At 29.5% G+C, this 20,942-nt stretch overlaps 3 protein-coding genes across 4 annotated transcripts; 1 reads left to right on the top strand and 2 right to left on the bottom strand.

Annotated features, from left to right (window-relative positions):
• Positions 1-522: 522 nt before the first annotated feature.
• On the bottom strand, positions 523-4,071 carry LOC145753035 (uncharacterized). The gene is made up of 8 exons (XM_082569418.1): positions 3,910-4,071; positions 3,068-3,150; positions 2,709-2,857; positions 2,345-2,468; positions 1,581-2,080; positions 1,273-1,413; positions 1,058-1,172; positions 523-972 (listed from the first exon to the last, which is right to left on the bottom strand). Exons 1-8 carry the CDS (start codon positions 4,058-4,060, stop codon positions 862-864), a joined length of 1,374 nt encoding a protein of 457 aa, XP_082425544.1. The 5' UTR covers positions 4,061-4,071; the 3' UTR covers positions 523-861.
• A 492-nt stretch (positions 4,072-4,563) lies between these two features.
• On the top strand, positions 4,564-8,782 carry LOC145751940 (cilia- and flagella-associated protein 161-like). Of its 2 annotated transcripts, none has more exons than XM_082568101.1 (9): positions 4,564-4,713; positions 4,802-4,891; positions 5,336-5,434; positions 5,760-5,905; positions 6,165-6,246; positions 6,415-6,573; positions 7,056-7,129; positions 7,746-7,877; positions 8,438-8,782. In XM_082568101.1, exons 1-9 carry the CDS (start codon positions 4,645-4,647, stop codon positions 8,526-8,528), a joined length of 942 nt encoding a protein of 313 aa, XP_082424227.1. In that variant the 5' UTR covers positions 4,564-4,644; the 3' UTR covers positions 8,529-8,782. The 2 variants fall into 2 exon arrangements, with proteins under 2 accessions (XP_082424227.1, XP_082424226.1); XM_082568100.1 differs by lacking the exon at positions 7,056-7,129 and adding an exon at positions 6,767-6,840 and having other exon boundaries at positions 8,438-8,777.
• On the bottom strand, positions 8,600-20,402 carry LOC145751939 (uncharacterized). Its single transcript, XM_082568099.1, has 15 exons — positions 20,198-20,402; positions 19,683-19,789; positions 19,281-19,480; positions 18,475-18,566; positions 18,226-18,344; positions 17,698-17,878; positions 17,143-17,275; positions 16,344-16,469; positions 15,891-16,120; positions 10,885-15,510; positions 10,479-10,780; positions 9,982-10,119; positions 9,705-9,833; positions 9,321-9,464; positions 8,600-9,212 (listed from the first exon to the last, which is right to left on the bottom strand). The coding sequence occupies exons 1-15, from the start codon at positions 20,373-20,375 to the stop codon at positions 9,015-9,017; spliced, it is 6,903 nt and encodes a 2,300-aa protein (XP_082424225.1). The 5' UTR covers positions 20,376-20,402; the 3' UTR covers positions 8,600-9,014.
• Between the last annotated feature and the right edge of the window lie 540 nt (positions 20,403-20,942).

The following is a 20,942-nucleotide window of genomic DNA, read 5'->3' on the forward strand; positions in this document are numbered from 1 at the left end:
TCGGTAAAAACGTCCGAAATTAATCTGGACGAACTTTCTCGAGAAGCTGAGGCACTAGGAGAAGAAATATTAAACAAACAAGTACTTACCTGTATAGCTTAAATCGTCGTTAGTTAGTAAAACAATTTGTTATTTTAAACCACTAAACCACGATGGCTTTAGATTGTGAAAAAGCTTACTTACTGTTGGTTAATTACTTTATTTTTAGAGGTCATTCGTAAGTTTGTTCATTCGAGCAAAAGTTGAAGAGCTGACAGCAGTTTATAACGCAACTGACCCGATCATAGAAGATAATTTAGAAGCAGCCAAAAACAGTTGTAAAGAAGCAAAAAAAATTGTAAAAAACAGTTAAGACTTTACTGCTAAGCTGCAAGACCACGTAAGACACATGGTATTCTATTATTTTAAATTTTTAGTTGTGTTACTTAACTTTATGTATAAACCATTTTTTTATAAGCCTTGTTTAAAAAAACATAAAATAGATTCTTAAATAAGACCTTACAAATTAAAACTAGTGTAATTAAGGTACTTTATTTGCTCATGAATATAAAGGTAAAAATAATATCTTCTTTAAAAGAATTTTCACATTACATTAAACAAAAAATCTTTATAATATTTGTACTAACAAAAAAAAATATGAATTAAATAAAAAAAAGTTTTATGTCATGAAGAAACATTGTTCATCTAATAACACCATTTTTACTTGTATCGTTACTTTAAAATTAAAAAGGAATAATCTCAATTTATATCAAAAACATTATAATTACCCCTTACTAAATCAAAACAGGAAAACAAAATGTAAAAAAGGAAAAAACTGGTACAATTGCTTTGCTTGTAAATTAAAGAACTGTAATTAAAAGTTTAAAAACGAAAATATCGGCGGTGAATATTATTTCGAACTTCTTCAGTTAATGGAATAACTAACTCAGAATCTTCCACTAAACTGTCATCACAAAATCCAGTAAAAAATACCTTAAAATTAAATTTGAATTTTTTTGTAGTAAGAAATTTAAGATTTCAATTTAAAAAAGGAAAACATGTTTTAAGATATTCTTACCTTTTCAGCAATGTCTATTTTACGTCTTCTTACTTTTGAAATTGCATAAATTGTTGCTTCAACCAAAAACACATGAAATAAAAGGTCATCTCGCTTGACTAGACCATTAACAGTTCTATAATATAATTAAAAAATTAATATTTCATTTAAAAAAATATATATACTTACATTGCTTACAATAGCAACTTTAAAATATTTTATAAATTTAAAATTACTTTATTTTGTCCTTTATAAATCCTTGAAGATAAAGACAAACATCTTTAAGTTGTTTGTCATCACGAAAATAAGAAGAATTAAAAGTCAACTTTTTGTTTATTTTATTTTTGTTGGACCACTTCTCATTAAATAACTCCATCCTATAAAAATTTAGGGTACTAAAATTATCATTACAGGTATTAATTAATAAGACTCAATTTTTTAGATTATTTAGTACCATTTTATTGTTTGATGTCTAAATAAAAGTAATTTTTATCTTTAACCCAAAAAGAAAACTTATATAAAAGTTTGAAATAAAACTTCTAACCTTTTTGAGGAAATGGAAAGATCAAAAATTTTTAAAAGACGTTTTTCACAGTTTCCGCTGATAATAAAATCTACTAGTTTTTGATTTCGCTTGTTATAATTTGTTAAAAATCGACTGCATTTTTTTTGAGTGTGTGACTTATTTTTTGTGACATTTTCGTTGGATATTGTGTGCTCAATTTTTGGGAATAATTTTTCTGTTGAGGGGTTGTCAATATTTGTATTTTTTAATAAAGAATTAGTGTCAATGGCTATTGGTGATGGAGGTTTAATTGTGACCTCGTTTGTTGAGGAATCGGGCAAGTTCCCATTAACAGATAACCGTAGTGGACTTGAGTTGAACTCCTCAATACAGTGTTTATGATAATAGGAAAGACCTTTTGTATTAAAATATTCTAACTTGTCAGCTTCTGTTTTAAATGTTTTGCTTTGTATCACATACGTTTCTGCTAATTCCAAAGCCTCATCAAAAGCTTTTGCCATGTTTTCTTGATCAATCAGCTAAAATACATGGTTTCAAAGATCATTAAACCAAATCACCCTTATTGACTTTTTAATCTATACATAACAAAGCTAAATGGATATACATTCATCTTTAAACTAAAAAAAAACTTTAGTTTGTGGTGCGTTGGCAATATATGTTTACCAAATTAAAAATTTTTGAAAACACTGTCTTATTGGTTAGATGGGTTAAAATACAGGTAACACTAAAGGTATAACATCGTTACAAAAGAAATACATCAATAAAATTTATCTAAAATTTACCAGTTCAAATGTTTTGCACCATTTTCGAGCATTTTTAACAAGATCCTGATAATCGTCGGTGTCAAATGGTTTGATTTTCTTTGTATTAACATTAAAGCTAAAAGATTTCTCACCTTTCGTGAACCTAAGGTAAAATAAAAATTAAAAAAACTATTTCAATTTAATATAAAAATTAATTCAATTAAACATTATGTTCGCCATAATAGCATGTGTTTATAATTTATAAAGGCCTAATTTAAATTTCTATAAGCCCAGGCCAGTTTATAGTATTAATGATGAATTCTGCCAGTTTTTTTGCACCAAAAAAACATATTTCCTGTTTTATCATATTACATTTTTATTTTAAAATTTTGCTGTTTCTTACTTGTGATAGCATAAAAACAAAATTGATATTTTTTTCTTGAAAGCACATTTTATGTAAGCTGGCCAAAAACAACTCTTTACATCATTTTTCACCCATACTAGATCACCGGTATCAAATTTTGAGTTTTTATCTTGAACTGGGGTACCAATCTAAAAAAAACATATAGGGATAAGCGTTTTTAAGATAGGAATGAAAGTTGTTAAGATATTACATCCTTATAGGATTTTCTAAAAAGTATTAATAGTTCTCTATAAAAAATAAAGAAAGGGTTAATAACATAACTGCTTGCCACTTGGGCTCTCATTCTATATGTTTTTTCTAATTTAAATAAATAAATGTGTTAAAAACAATGTTATTACCATAATAAGATCTAAATCATCATCTGATTCGCTCGCAGCAACAGTTTTCTGTAAACTATAAAAACTTTCTTCCAAAAGGGTGTCTGTTAAAAACAAATTATGTATTGTAATACAAGCAAAAATAAAGGTAAGTAAAAATTGATATATGAGACTACAAAAACATCTTTAAAATTTTAGATCAAATAGAATTTAATTTTAAATTAAGGCAAAGAGTTTTATATTAAAATCTAAATATTAGGAATGGTCTTTTTTAACTTAATTATTACCGTAACTTAATTATTATTGCAACTTTAGACAGACTTTACAGTTTAAACATAGGCCAACTTTCATTGAAAACAAGACTAAGTTGACTTTGGTAGTTTTAAAAAACATCAAATAATTCCATTAATATTTATTTATAGGTATTTTTAATAAAGAAAAGAAATTGATTTAAAAAACAAAGGATCTCTATTAGTTTCACACGCCCTACATAAACAGGGTGTGTAACCAAAATGCGGCACATGTAATTAAACAAAAAGGTTGCATAAATTAAACCCTTACCCTAACCCTCACATATTCAGTTTACCCATTAACACATCTGACTCGTAAAGCGGACTAAGTTATACTCATTAAAACATATTTGAACTAATTTTTAATGTCTGGTTGAACAATTGCCATACTTAGGTTATAACGCCTTGTTAAATTCGGGCGTGCGAAACTAATAGAGATCCAAAACAAAAATAATGTTTATATACAATTATGTTGTATAACCCATCAATACCGATAAAAATACACATATCTGCTAATTTAACTTATTACTAAAAAAACAAATTACTAAAAAATTGAAATCGCATAACCCCAACCTGAAAGTTGATCATCTAAAGACTGATTTGAAATATTAGCCATAAAATTATTATCAAGGTCTGGCAATTTGCTGCATTTTCTTCGCTTTTTTGCTCTACAATGCCCTACTTTTTTTGAAGTGTTTTTACGTTTTATACCAGGTTTTGTCATATCTAAATAACAAGTAGTGCTACAACTGTTTAAGAAGAAACATATTTTGTCGTTACACAGTTCTATACAATACAGTATAGCATAAGATATTTAAATCATGCTAAACAACACGTATATACAAAAATAAAATTTAGACTTTTAACTTTTGATTACGGTTTAGTCACATAACAAGGCATTGCAATCAACAAAAAAATTAAGTTTATGGGCTGCCTTATGACAAGTAAACACAACTGTTCGCAAACAGAAAGGAATTTCCGTAGTAAACAAAATGAGAAGTCGTAACTAATTCGAGGTGAGCTGCATTTTTTGCAATAATTTACATTTAAGCAAACGAGTTTTATTTCGTAGGATGTGTTAACAATATTTATATATATTTTAAAATGATAATATATTTTATAATCGAATATTGGAACGAAATATTTTTTTAGCGACAAACAAAATGAATGTCAAGCAAAAATGGGGCTTACCCTGTTACTATAGTTACGCTAAAGCTATTTCTAAAACTTCATTATTTTTAAAATCAATTCTAAAAAGCCAACTTGGTTGTATTTACCTGTCATTTGTTAAATTAACTAACAAATAACATGAGTGTACGAACTTATAACCCATCAGTTCGAGTTGGCAACTGGAATGAGGATATTTGCCTAGAAGAGGTAATTTTAATATTTAGGTTTTTTAAATTAACTTTGCTTTCTTAATTTTTTTTGAAAATATTACATAATACTTTCAAATTACTTAAAGGACCTATTAAAGGACTTTTTGGGCAAAAAAGAAAGAGGGGAGTTGTTAATTCAAAAAACACACAATCTTTTACAAAACATCTTGAAAAAGGTAATATTTAACATATTTTATTGTGTTAAACCATTTCACAAAACCTAAAAATCTTTATTATTTTAGACCTGAAACTTTAGGTAATTAATTTAAAAGCGACAGCTTTGATTTGTTTATTTTATAAATTAACTATACTATCTGTATGGTGTAGTAGTTAGAACATTGGAAGGACTTATGTTTGATTGATATTGCTTCCTTGCTGTAGTGCTCTTAAGTAAGACACAACTGATGGTAAGAACTCTTGCTGGGCCAACATTCGATTAGCTGATTTAATCACAAAATAAAATTAATAGTATCCCAAAGTGGACAAATTAACTTGAGACCAGGTTGCAGTAACATGTGTTACCAACTCTGTGTTTAAGTCATGAAGTCAGCTTTTCAGATCAAGGATAATTAAATATATATATATATAGGCCTATACATTTATTTTCTATATCTTAATAGCAAGAATTAAGTGTATCTACCGATGGTTTTCTTCACTTTGGTGACACTGTCATGATTGTTAATCCTGGGCAAGAAAATACACCTTACTTTATGGAAAGGGTGAATAAAATATTTTACTTTGTGATTATTTTTTTTAAATTTTTGTGTTTTTTTTATTTCCACATTTGTGTTATTTCACATTTTTGAGTATTTTTACACACAAGTAATTTACTTGTTATTTTCTTTATAGGAATTACAAATATAATAAATTTAAACAATATAAAAACAAATAAAGGATTTTTTTATTGGTAGGGGTGGGCTCTATTACTTTAACATTTTAGCAATTCAGTGTTTTTTATTAAATTTTAGGGCTTTGAATATCAATCAGTATACTTTGCTGCAGTTTTATAAAAAATAAAGAAAACATTTTGATTTATTATTTTAGGCTGACCCTCCTCGCCCTCCTACCTCACTTTCCATTAACATGGATGAACATAAAATGCACATTGCAACCCAAGTTGAACCTCCCTGTGCTGTTTCTGCATCAAAAATATTAAACCCATGTGCAAGAAACTGCTTTGTCATAACAAGGTAATTCTAATTTGCTTTAATAGGGTGCTTTTAAGAGTTTAGGTCTTATGTAAAATTTTCGTTTTGTGATATTTTTGTCACTTTTGTTACTATCCTAATTTTAAATTTATTTTAAGAAGGTATTGTTAAGGGGTATTTCAAGAACACAAATTTGTAACTAATTTACCATGTTAAAAACATTGTAAACACATGCATATAAAACACTGGCTTATAAGACTGATCATGTAAATAATACACCGTTTGCTTTATTTGAATTAAGCATTGACGGCACTTCCAATGGAACATCTTTGATGTTTGGTCAACCATTTGCTATTTCAACAACAAAGGGTTATGCTGGAAATGTAAGTAAATAAATATTTTAACCCATGTATATCAAATAATTATTTTAGATTTAAAAAGCAAACAAGTTTACTTTATATGTTAGAGAAAATTATTACATAGCCACCATTCTCAAGTTTGTAGTTGTATGATATTATAATTGTATTAATATATTGTTTTTATGACATTAGTTAAAGCTGTTCAGTGACCATGCTCGATTTAATCTGAATGCAAAAAAGTCGCGCCAGCAAATTGTCCAATTAGTTGACGAGGTCAATTATTTAGCCACCTGGAAAGTTTTGCCTTTCCATCCACAAAAAAGATTGGAATTTGAAGGACTACCAGTTCCAGTAAGTGGATCTTTTAGCTCAAGTGCATAGACTACACTTAATTTTTTCACTTAAGTACTTGAACTATACTTAAGCCCTAAGAACTTAAACCTTTTAAATAAACTGCATTTTTAAATTATAAATTTTTATAAATATTTTTAAAATAATATCACCATTTATGTTTTTTACACTGTGTTTAACAATGCAATATTAGGCTAATTGCAAGATTGTTATATCCCACTGCAAGACTGGAAACGCTTTGTCCGTCCCTTCAGAATGTTTACTTAAGTAAGAAAAAGATTGGCCTTACATTTCATTAGTTTGATTTGGGCACATTTTCATGTCATGCCATTTTTCTTGCAGTGCTTGCGTTTAATTTTTGCACATTTTAAGCCTTATACCCAACAATAAGCTAAGAAATTCATTACTTAAGTAAGATACACATTTTTCATAAGTAATTTTGAACTTTTTATTAATTTTGGTTTGTTGTGTTTTGATATTAGGCCAACACAAAACTTATCTTGTATCATAACAAAACAGGAGAAAGTTTACGTGTACTTGATAAGTACGCAATCAGGTATTGGTAAATCTTTTGGGATACTCTTAATGCATGATACATACAAAGCATGATTTAAAATTTAAAAAATTAGTTTATATGCGTAATTTTTAAAGGAAATTACAATTTAAATAAAAATACACAATTGTATTATTTTTATGCATGAAAAATATGTTACAACAAGGGATATTTATTAAAAAATAAATTTCGATTATTTTTATTGAATTAACCACTTACTAGTTTTATAACCTTTGTTAATTTTTTGCATGCGTAATTAATTATATTTTCTTTTAACATTTTGCATGAAATTTTCTAAGTTTATTCAAATCTTATTTACTTAATTAAAAAGGTGCTAGCCTTAGTTTCACCGAAACAAACACATTCTGTTTATCATTGGGCAATTAATTGCATGTCTTTCACTATTTTCTGGATATGCTTACTTTAAAAAAACTAAATATTTGCATTAATGTTGTATTAATTAAAAACTAAAAATAGTAAATTGTAATTCCATACAACCAACATAAAATATTTTTTTTCAAATTATGTTTTTAATTCTTTTTTCCATTTTTCAAAAAGTATGATAATCATAATATTTATTTTTTATTTCTAACCTTCAAATACTTTAAAAAAAATTAAGAACACCATTTGGTCGAGAGTATGAAGTATCAGCTCACACAGTTTTGGACTCGCACAAGGCAGAAAAAGACAACAACCACTGGGTGATTGTCACAGGGAACCCAGTGGATGATGGCACCACTCACTTTGACAGGTAGCTTTTAAATTTTAATATTTCAATGGGAAAATGAAATGTAAATTGGTGGCATTGCCAAAACTTCGTACTTAAATTTTAAATGTAATTTTTTTGATTATAAAATAAGTATGTAAAAATATGTATAGTGTATGTGATAATATTATGCCATTTAAACTAACTTAACCGGCAGCATGGTGTAGTGATAAGAACACTTTCTACACCACCGTGGGGTTGTGGGTTTAATCCCCACTAGTTTCATGCTGTAGCATCCTTGAGTAAGGTGCTATAAACGGTATAAACTCGTGCTAAGCAAGCACTTAGTTAGCAGCATAATCACCAGGCAATTATAGTCTTTTAATATCCCAAACTGCCACAGGCAACTTGAGACTGGGTCGGAGTAACTGATGTTACTCTTTGTTTAGGTCGCACATTCGACCTTCCCACATCAAGGATAAAGATATATACAAAAAAAAATAGTTAAACATGAAAACCAATTTTGTTTGTTTTAAAATATTACATTTTTGCAAAAGATATGCTATGATGTTTTTAAAGTGAATTTTGTGGACTTCCTTTTTTAGACCTGAACCAACCCCTTCTGGAGTTCAAACAGCAAAAGAGCAACCTGCAGAGAAACAGGCAGAAGTTGCAGAAAAACCTGCAACTAGCTAAACTAGTTCTTTTCGCCTTTACAAAAAACTGTGCACTTTTTAGCTATCCTTTTTAGATTGTATAAAATATAATAACAGTTGTATTTATCATGTATTTTGTTCAGCACAAAATATACTTACAAAATAGTATGTACAGCAAAATAATTACGAGCACAATTTTGGCTTATTTCTTAAATTCAAAATAAAAACCTTAGAAACAAAGCAAAAAAACTACTAAAAATGTTTCTTCCTAATGGGAGCGCGAATAAAAATAATAACCATCACAAAGTTAAGAACGAAATTGCAAAAAAATAAACTTAGTATTTTTAATTCATAATGAGAGATAATTTACAAGGCATCTGGGCCTATAAAAATAACTTCAAGTGTGGATGTTTTTTTAAATTCTGATTGTATGTATAGGTTGTAACTGCAGATTCTTAAACTCAAATACCATAAGATTAGGTATTTTAAATTCCTACTTTACAATTTTTTTTTAAGTTTAACTACTTCACTTCATCACCATATATCGTGGTTTAGGGGGAGGGGGAGGTGGTGGCAACGGAAGATCGGGGAGGGTCACAATTTTACGAGGTTCCTTTTTAAGAATAAGACCTCCCGTGTTATCTTCATACTCACCCGCAATTAAAGGAGACCCAAGTGGGCTAGGGGGGCTCATAGGGGGAGCTTCAAGTTTTTTAGATCGAACCTAAATTCAAAATTTTTTATTTGTTAAAAAAATCAATAGCTTTTTTCTATTAGCTTTAAAAAGTTTTAGAAAAAGAATTTAAAAAAATATATTTCTGTTTTTATTTACATGTTTGTCAACTTTTTTGTCTAAGGCACTTCTCATTTTTTCCTTGTGTTTTTCATTTTTCTCCTGATAACATTCAACGTAACGGCGAATTAATCTTCTTATTTTTACAGCATTTACTTCCATAGTACGATCAGTTTGACATATCTGAAATATTCATCGTTTAAACAAAAAAACTTTATTGAAAACTTTGTAACTTAAATATTCTATATTTGCCCAACAAAAAATAATTTTCTAATTCGTGAGACCTAAGGCTTCGGGTTTAATTCTTAGCATGGGTCCAAATCTTTACTTTTAAGATTTAAATACATAGGCAAGTAAAAAAATAATTGAAACTGGACCCTAATCTAAAGCATTATAGGAAAAAAATTAATAGTTTTAACTTACCTTATTAACAGCTCTTTTCATGATATCTTTATACTGAGTTTTATTAATTTCTCTCCTCTCATAATGAGGTTTGATTGCATTTTTCGCTTCTTCTACAACTTGTTCCTGGAAAGTTTTCTTTTTCTGTAACTGGAAAATTTATTTTTTAATCTTTATATATATCCAACAACAGTGTAGGTCCGCCAAAAATTAAAGAGAGTAAAAATAAAAAGATGTAAAAACTGACAAAGTTAATTCTGAAAAAGAATTAATTAAAAATAATTTTGTACCCAAATACCTGTTTAACTTTGTCTTTGTTGTACATCTCAACAGCTGACCCCTCCACATCATTAATAGAGAGAGGAGAGAGGTCCTCTTCTTCTTTTTCCTTCATCTTGCTTACAATTGGATTCTCAAGGTTACCTCCAGCCAAAAACTAAATTAAATTAGGAATTTAAGTAAAAAATTATTTTAAAACAGATATTTGGATAACATACACCTGCATTTTTTTAAACAATATTAAAGCAACTTAATAAGAAATGCATTACAAATTCATCATTGTATCATTTATACCCTTAATATGAGATTTTGACCACTAACTTAAGCTTTATACCCTTAAATTGTTTTTTATATCCTAAAATTGAGTAATAAGTTTATACCCTTAATTTCAGCCTTTATACCCACAAGTTAAGATTTATACCCTTGAACTGAGATTATATACCCTTAAAATGACCTTTAAGAGCTTTGAACAAGGTTTTAATGTAATAAAAACAAAATTTAAAATAAAAAATTTACTTGGCCTAGTTGAAGTTTCTTAGAAAGTTCGGCAATATTCATTATTGCATCCTTCGCTGCTGATTGCTGGGTGGGATTTAAACCAACAATGTTTAAAATCTGGGTCGGGTTTAAAACACTTTCTTCTTTCTCTTTTGTCAAAGCTGAAAGACCAGTGAGAGCCTTTAATGTAAGTCCGAAGTTTTGTGCTGTTGCTGAAGTCGACTCCATTCGGGGGTCTGTTTTTTTAGGGGGCGGGGAAGGGGGTGGGGGTGATTTATTAATGTCTTCTAAAATTTTCACGTCAGCTGATGATGTAACATCTAAAATGGGAAATAATTTAAGATTATTACGGAAATAATTTAAAATAAAAAAGAACATATAATTAAACACAACCTTCCTAAAATTATCGAATTTTAAAACCTACCTTCACTTTTTTCAACATTTGAAGAGGAAGTTTCATTGGGTTGTTTAACAGTTTTACTAATCTCAGACGTCTTGGCCTCTTCAATTTGGACTGCAGTATTATTATCACTTTCAGTTAAAGTAATATTACTCGGTTTCTTAGCAGACAGTTGCTTAATATTTGAATGATCCAAAGTAGGGATTTGAATTAAGGCAGAATTGCTGTTTACATGCGTTTGCAACTCTTCCAACTGAGTCTCTGGCATTAACTCGTTCATTGAAATATGCCGGTCACGATTAAACGTATGACCTATTGTCGATATACTACTTATTGTTGCAATAGGTTGGGGTGACATTCTATTATCTCCTGAGCTGTTTGATTTGTGAGAAATGGTAACCACATTCGAATTGTTTTTTTGGTGCGACTTTGGTGATCTGGAGGACCTGTGTCTTCCACGGCGATCATCCCGTCTGCGATCTGGAGTTCTTGATCTGCGTCGTCTCCTCGGAGATCGACTTCTTTTGTTGGACTTGTGATCCGGACTCCGCGATCTTCTTCTTCTTTTTGAAGAGTCATCCTTGTAATGACTGCTTCTTCTTGACCTGGATGATGATCTATGCTTGTCTTTCTCCCTTTTTCGAGATCGAGATCTTTGTTTTCGAGTTGATGAATCTTTTCTAGATCTTCGCTTTGCTGGAGAAGAAGAAGTTGAACGATGTCGAGATCTTTTGCTCTCATTTTTGGAGTGTTTTAAGTTTTGAGAAGATTCTTTTTTGTGCTTCACATGAATTTCTTTAACAGGGGAATTTTCTTCGCTCGATTTTTCTATAATATTTAGCTCAACATTTTCTTTAATTTCTGTCATTTCATTTAATTCATCTTTTTCTACATCCTTTTCAATCAAATTTTTGCCTTTCCCATCACCTTCAAGTGATGACAATTTAGGCTGATCAGGTTCTTTAATTTCCTCCCTGTTTTTAAGCTTTTGACCAGAAGTTTTCTCAGTTGCAGTACTCAAAGGAACAGGTTCCAATGGTGGTAATGTGTGGGTAGGCGAAGAATCCGAAAACAAACTGTTCTTAGTAATAACAGGTGCTTTGCCCATCGTCATGCTAAATGATTTTATCGGTGTTTCAGTGTTTTCCTTAACTGGCGAAACAGATTTTGGAGCATCTGGGTAATCAACTTTTGGTGAATCAGCAAAAATATCCTCAATACATGAGATGTTTGGGTCCTCGACAATTTTGATTATGTTTTTATTATCGTCACTAGTACGTTGAAAATCGCTGATAAGGGGCATCTCAATGTCTGATAACTTATGTTGTGACTTGTTTTGAGGAGGTTGTTTACTATCAGTTTGATTATCCGAACTCATTATTTGATCTTCATTTGAAGAGTTAGATGGAGACTCAAATTCAATTTGAGTAGGAGAGTATGGAGAAGGGCTTTTGGCAATTTTTTCCGGAAAACTTTCAACAAATGATGTTTTTTTCGCAATTGATTCATGTTTAGTCTTTTCAGCACTGGAAACAGTAGTGTCCGAGGATTTCTTTAAAGATGCTTCTAAAAGATCATCTATGTCGATTTCTGGGTCGGGTTGGGGTCTTTTGTGCATTTTTATATCAGCTGGGTCAAGGGTCAAATCTTTAGACCATTCATCGATTTGGAATGAGTGTTTTCGAGGCTTTGGTACCTCTTTAATAGCGGTGAGATCGTCAAGTAGCATATCTGCATAGGCTTCGTCACTTATATCAGGTTTTAATTTTTTAGGGGTTAAATCTGATTTTTGCAAAAACTCAATTTCCTGTTCGTTAAATGTTTTTTCATTAATTGAATAAATATCATTATTTTCATGTTTACTAAAAGAATGTTTTTCACTATAATTTAATTTATCACTTTCTGAATGTTTGTGTTTTTTATGCTTTATTTTTTTACTTGATTTATTGGCAGTTGGTATTTCTAAAGTTTGATTAAATTCAGAATCAGAAAGCTCCGGAGCATGGTGTTTCTTTTTCTTCTTTGCCTTTTTTTCAGACTTTCTCTCAAAAACCTTGAGGTTATTATCATCTTTATTAGTTTTAGTATGCGCAGTAAAACTATCGGCAGCTTTTTCGGAGTCTAATAATGATTTATTCTGATTGTCTGAAAACCCTTCAGATTCGCGTTCTTTCTTATGTTTCTTTTTTTTCTTTTTCGGCGAATCGATTAAAGTTAAATGGTCTGCAGTTTCAGGTTTTGTTTCTTTTAAACATTTATCTTTTTTAGGTTTTTTACTCCGTTTAGCATGTAAATTGTCTGTACTTTCTTCGTTAGATGCAAATTCTTGAGTAAGATTCAGTTCAAAGGAAGAATTGCTTTGATGTTGCGCACATTTTTCTGGAAAATTCTCGTTTTTTTCTTTATCTCTTCTTGATTTTTTGTGGACAGGCGACTGCTGAATTTCTTCAAAGTCAAATTTATAATCTGCAGAAGTTTGTTTGTCTTTATTCTCTTTTTTATGATGCTTTTCTTTTTTGGATTTTTTTGGTTTTATTTCGTCTTTTTCGAAGTGTGAAAACTCTTCTACAGGATCTATTTTGGTCAAATTTTGGTCTTCTTGCTGTAAAGGTTCTATGTCATCTTCATGATGCTGTTTTTCTTTGTCATGTTTATGTTTTTTCGATTTTTTGGTTTTTAAAACTTCGTCTTTTTCCAAATGTAAAAATTCGGTTACAGGATCAAATTCTGTGAAGTTTTGATCTTGTGGTTGATTTCCTTTTTCCTTGTCTAATCCATGCTTTTTTGACTTTTTTGGCTTTAAAACTTCGCCCCTATCCAAATGTAAAAATTCTTCTATCGGATCTTGTTCTGTAAAACTTATATCTTCTGGGGCTAAAGATTTCATATCTTCTTCACAATGCTGTTTTTCTTTGTCAATTTTATGCTTTTTCGATTTTTTACGCTTGCTCAATTTATTTTTTATTTCTTCCTGTTTTGGAGACATCTTGTCTTTACTTAAATTATCTTCGTTAAATACTTGTGAAAATGTTTCATTTTGAATTTCATCAATTTTAAAATGTTTGTTTTCATCAGCTGAAGAATGTTCTATATTTTCTAATTTTGTAGGAGTTTCATTTTCAGGGGGTGAATTTACTGGCTCGTTGGAAGATGATTTTTCTTTGCTTTTCTTCTTTGGTTTTAGTTGAGGACTTTTTTCTTTGCTGACTGGAGTTTTTTCATGACTTTTATTTTGTCTATCCCGCGAGCGTTGTTTTGTTGGTGATTTTTCTGAAGATTTTTTTCTCGATCTACTTCTAGATCTTCTCTTTGATCTTTCAGATTGTCTTCTAGATCTGGATCCACTCCTTGATTTTCTGGATCGCCTCCGGGAGCGGCTACGAGATCGTCTTCTTACTCTTCCTCCATAAACTTTGCGGGATCGACTACCTGATCTTTTCCTGGAACGAGATCGCCTCTTTGACTTACTTGGTGATCTTTTCTCGTTTCGGGTTGATCTTCTTCTGGAGCGACTTCTTGATCTTCGGGCACGATTAGGAATCTTTTTTGCAGCTTGCTCTTCTTTGTTGTCTACTGAACTGGATCTGTTTCTTCTTTTCTCTCTTCGACTAGATTTTAAATCTCCTTCTTTCGAATTACTTATTTTTCTTGTCAAAGGTATTATTTGAACTGGTTTTAACGGAGGTTGATATTCATCATCGCTAGAAGCATTCTCCAGATTGTTATCGTTTTCTTTTTCACTAAAATTGTCTTTTGGTTTTTGAAACACTTTTCGAAATTTGACCGTTGTATCTTCTTGCTTCGGTTCAGGTAAAAAGTCAGGTAGTTTTATTTGAGCTTCAGATTCTGTGTTAGCAATTACTTTTACATCCTCAGTTGCAGGTTCTTCAGTTTTTGAAACTTCGTCTGCAAACATATCAAACTCTTCTTCTTTTACCTTAGTTTGTTTTTGTGCAGATAAAGTTTCATTATCATTTTTATTTTTTTCCGATTTAATTTTTTTAGAGTCTTTCTTAACAACTAAGTCTTGTTTAAGAAAATTGTCACATTCTAAATTTATCTGGGAATTATCAGTGGACTCTTTGGGTATAGAATTGTGTGATTCTGCTTTGTCCGATTTTTCAATTGAATTTTGACTTTCACGATTAAACGAGAACTTTCCAAAATTTTCTACCGGTTCAGGTGACTTTTCCGGAGATTTAATAGGACTTGTGACTTCTTCGTCCGATACTGTCGGTTGAAAAGGGTCATATAATCCCTCCTCTTCAATTTCCGGCATTATATCGTCACTTATTGCCTCAAATGGGTCATAAACATTACTCTCATTTTTACTACCTTCGTTTTTTGGCAAATTAAAAACCGGTCTGATAAGTATTTTCCTAGGTTTTCCAACTGGGTTTGCGTTCTTACTTTTAAGGGGCTTTTTACCATCTTTATTAGCATTTTTATCAGGTTTTACACTATTAGAAATATTTTCTGAAGCATTGTCAGGATTAGAATTGTCCATATTTTGTCCATTAACAGAAGAGTTAGAATTGTCGTTTGAGTTTGAGTGAGATTTTTTGCTTGACCTAGTGGACGACGAACTTTTGTTTTTGTTATTTGAGCTTTTTGAATTGCGATCACTTGATCTCCTTGTGGTACTTGCACCTAACATAAAAATACATTTAGATTAACATTTAATTATTTAAAACAATATCTTATACCAAAAGAAACATAAAATGTTAGTGGTATAAGGTCTTATTTAGTAGGTTGAATGGTTTTATTATAACATTTGATACCAAATTTAGATAACTTGTACTTTACAGTTCTTAAAAAAATTTTGGACAGCAAAGTGTTAGAGAGAATCAGCAAAAAGTGTAAAGTACAAGTAAGAATCGGCAAAGACTTTAATGTAAAAAATAGATTCTAGGGACTATAAAGTTAAGTGTTTGTTTAGGTCAATAAGGTGCAACTGATCCACAATTTTAAATAGCTACACTAATTTTTTTTTCCTTTAATCAAAATTTTATTATTTAAATTAAACCTACCGGATTGGTCATTCTTTGGGGACAAAGCTGCTTTGTTAATTTTTGGTTCTTCTGTAGTTTTCTTTTCATCTTTTTTGCTCGAACATCCAGGTTTTCTTTTAATGTTCAAGCTTAATTTTCCCTGTTTTATTGAAAGATTTTTGGAAGGAGCCAACAACAATTTTTGGCCACTTAAAATATTGTCCAAAAGAAATGGGGTTGTGGTGGCAGGTGCTGGCGCAGCGATGTTTCTAGAAAAATTTATTTCTTGTTTAAAAATATTTTACAATATATAAATTGCATTCATTTAGTTTCAAATTCTAAAAAAAAAACTTTAGGTGATTTTAATACTAAAACATCGTATGTATTTAGGCCAATTTTTTTATATTAAACCTACCATTTTTTATCCACAAATTACTAAATTCATAACATAGGGATTATTAAAAAAAACTAAAAAAATATTGAATTTTTTACCTTTCATTTCCTATGTTACCAGTTGCAAACAAAGAAGGGAGAGGAACATTAAATCTTATAGCAGATTGAGATAAAACTCTGTGCTTTTGAGCTATCATGTAACTAGGATCATGCTCTTGTACATCACTGCAATAAAATATTTGTTTTAGGCTTGTAAACTATATAACATCAGCATTTACAGATAAAAACTTAGTATACACCAAGCCTCCATTTAAAAAATTAACTTATAACTCTTAAATTTAGTAAATGTTACAGATTTCGTTTAAAAAAATCTTATTCACCCAAAAAACTTAAATAAAATTATGAAAGTATATGTAGGTGTCTCTAAAAAACTTGTTAGCCTATACATCATAACTTTTAATCAACATACCTAATTAAATCAAACACCTAAAATAGGAATATCCAAAAATAATCAAACATTTTAGAAAGTTGATTTATTTATGCTACTAAAAATAAATCAAAGTTTAACAAAGATATGAAGATTTCTTTCACTTACCTTAGCATAAACAACAAAACAACAACTTTTTTGTTATTTTAAGTGCAAAAAAGTTAACTTATATAAGTTTAAGTGCATAGTAAAGTGCAGTAATTAAGTATATACATGAGGTAATGACATAAATAACTGATAAACAAGTTTAAAACTTAGACATGGAAACACTTATTGACACAAATATTAAATACATTATTTGCATTACGAGCAACAAAGTTTTTATAAATAAAAATTTTATTAAAAAAATTCTGGCACCATCAAAAAAATGAAACCCAAATTAAATTTCTTAAAAAATAGAAGAAAAATTACTCTGCTGCGAGGTATTCATCCAGGTCATCAGCTCCTCCAAAAAGACTTAAACTCTGGGAAGAGGTCTCCTCGTTGATCAAAAAACTATTGTTACCTCCTTTCTTAATGGTGGATGACACACATTTTTTAGAAGCTACACATTTAAATAAACACTTTAACACATTATCACATATCTACTTTTTTAATAAAATATTTTTAGGTTTTATTTCTAAAATTAGAATAGCCTACCACATTTTACATGAAATGTATTGGAAAATTTTGAAAACTCTGGCACAAATTAATAATACTGCTTCTGTTATTACAACAATTATGAATTTGTAAAAAGCGATTTTTAGCCATATCTGGTATAAATTGGTGTTAGTAATTAACCTTATCACCTAAATTTTCATACGAGCCACTAAATTTATTTACTAATAAAATTTAAGGCATAAGAGATTTTTAACTCCTATGACATTAAAAAAAAAATATATATAAATGTATTATGTATATATAACCTTTATAACTAATTGAAACATTTCATGCCCAAAAATACAAGCAATTTTAAAAAAAATTTACCCTTTCTTGAAGTTGATCTCTTCTTCTTTCTCTTAGTTGATTTTGATCTTCTCGATTTACTTCTCTTCGTAGTTCTTCGTTTTTTCCTCCGAGGTCTGGAAATTCTTCTCGAGACCGATGCAGTGATTCTCATTCTTGTTTGTGCATTTGTGATAATATCGTTAAAAATTTCATCCAATTGCTGCAAATTAAAATTCTAATTTAACTAAACTCAAAAGAATAATGACAGAAAAAAAATTTCAACCATTAATTTATTAAACAAAAATGTTATGGAACAGTAAAAAAACTATTTGAAAATAAAAGTATTCTGACTGTTAGTTATAAAAATTTAGCCTTTGAAACTTAAGAAACTAATTTTTCCTCTCAAACAAGATGTAGTAAAGAATAGTCTAACAATATACTGTTTTTAAAATAAGGCAAACACCAATTTTAACAAACTTAATATTGGTTAATTTGGCTAATCAATATAATAATATAATATAAAAATTTTAATATAATTATGGTAAAGTTTTTGTCAAAAAAAATTACCTCATCCAAGTTTGAAACTATTCTAGCACGCTGTAACCTAGATCGTGTTATCTCCGATCTAACTCTCTCTGATGCCATCGTGCGGCCAACCATCCTGGTTTGCCGTTGCCTCGGTGGCCCTAATTACATAAAAATTAGGAGTAACACAAATATAAAATAAAAACACTTGGAGTATATATATTAAAAATTATTTTGAAAGTATGTAACTTTAAATTTTTTTTTTTTTAAATAACAACATTTTTAACTTACGCGATGGGGTCATACTCTCTCTACAGTTATCACAAAACCATTCGTTTGTTGGAACTTCCGCCAGGGGAGGGTTCAGGCAAGTACAGTGGTAACTAAAAAGGAATATTTTTTAAATGGTTTATAAATTTAATGACCTAAACTGTAAGACTAATCCCTTCATTGAAAAAACAGTTTTAAATCGTTTAAAACATTGGCAAATAAAACAATTTTTTATCTACATTTATTTGTTGTATATGTAGCATTAAGCACAATTTTTTTTTTTAATTTAACTGTATTAAAACCAATTTAAACTGTTTTAATTTAAGGTGAAATAAAAATTTAATTTAAATAGACATTTTAGTTTGGAAGAAATTTTAGTTAAATAGATGTAAACAAAAATGCAAATTTAGTATTCCGCACTTACAATAACCCTAAACTGTTTTTTCTATTTAATATTATTTGTATAGGAAAAAGGGAAATAATTGTAATAACAGCATGTAGTTTTAAACTTGAATAATAGCCTACTAAATAATTGTGTTAAATTTAAAGGAGGCATATATAAAATATACTACATAAGATTATTGGTAAAACCATAGGATTGCATGTCCTACTGTCTGAGTTTTAAATACTGTGCTTACAATGAATTGCAGCTTATCACAACTAGCATTTTAAAGCATTTAAACTGAACAAACAAATATATTATATATATATATATATATCATAAATACATTCGTCCATATGGCTTAATTATATATAAATTAAAACATGTATCGTGATTACAATACGTTACAAGTTTAGAACAAATCGAAAATTTAATTTAAACCTACCCGCCATCACATCCGTCACAAAGTAACAAAATATCCTCGTTGTCCCCCTGGTGGCAGACTTGACAATCAATTTCCAATAACTCTACTTTCTCACAAGGTTTGCCTTCAATCACAATCTCGTTAATAAAGAGACCACCATTTCTTTGGTAAACTCTTATTCTTGTGAACTCGGTCCGGTCAACAGGGCATGAATTTGCATTCTAAACAGTTGTTTATGTCGTAAAAAAGATTTCAAAATGATAACAAAACATTTTTTAAATCACATATAAGTTGTATATTTTTTCTAATAATAGCTTAACCTTGACAGTTATAAACTAAATATAATATTTTAGGGTTATAGAAATAAATTTTAAAAGTAATTAATTGACATAGTGTAAAATTGTTTTTTATTATTTTAATCACCTTGCTCCATTCCAGTATACAGTCCACACAGAACAAATGATTGCATTCGTTTGGAACTCCTATTCGTTGGTTGGTGAAATCATTTAAACAAATTGGACAACAACAATCTAAAATATACATTCAAATAATACTTGCATTTAAATACTTTTACGAACTCAGTAAAAAGATTCTTTAATTGATTAACCATTGTTGCAAAGGGTTTTTTAACAGTATATACTTTAATATAAACCATATAGGCTATATATCAAAATTATAAAACAAAGAGGCTTTTAAGTTTTTATCATATAAAGTTTATTTTAAACTTATAAATAAGGTAAATAAGTGAAAATATTCAATTTTTTTTTTGGGGGCTAATGTTTAAATAATAACAAAAATAAATAATACAATACTAATGCTTGTTTAAAGTAAAACTACAAAGTCACTGTACAAATTAAAATATGAATATTAAACTATTGCTTCAGAAAACAGACCACTAATTAAAAAAATGCAGAATTTTTAAATAAGATAAAAATTACCTTCAACTTTCACATGAAACTCCTCCTCCACATCCTCTTCGTCTTCATCACTTGAATCTGATGAGATTAACGAGGTTTTTGATCTTTTGACTTCCACTTCTTCGTAATCCTGATCCTCATCATCATCTTCGCTGGAGCTAGTGCTCAAAGTTCGAAAACGACTTTTTCTGTTATCCATTACTAAGCTTCATTATTTAAATAAGAATAAAAATTGTTTTCTGTAAAGCAAAAATAGTTTTTTAATATGGTTACAATACAAACAAATTAAAATGAAATAATCAATGTCATGACATTTTAATCTCAAATCTGCAATACACAGACCGACAGGCAAGGCAGACTGGGGACAGATAAATACAGTTTGGCAATGACGAGCGGATTTTTTATATTTGCAAATAGTTGTACAAATACCACCAGTTTGTCAAAATAAACTTAAGTTACTAAACGTTAATCTCTAGGCAGACAGGTCAAGTTTACTGCGTTATATATCTTGGGCATTTGGGCTTGGCCGCATGGCACCCGACAAGCGTACCTATTTTTATAGTTTTAGCCCTAACAGCTAAACATACTAAAACAGCAAGTGGTCAATTTAATATACATTAATATTAATAGGCTACTTTAACAATTACAAAACTTTTAAATGAAAATAAAAAAGCAAACAGCAGCTAAAAAACGCATTTGTACTCCAACCATGAACGTTAGTCTATAAAAATCATATAAAAAATATAATAAAAACGAGCCACTTTGT

Source organism: Corella eumyota, chromosome 5 (assembly GCF_963082875.1).
Source record: "Corella eumyota chromosome 5, kaCorEumy4.1, whole genome shotgun sequence".
Lineage (NCBI taxonomy): Eukaryota > Metazoa > Chordata > Ascidiacea > Phlebobranchia > Corellidae > Corella > Corella eumyota.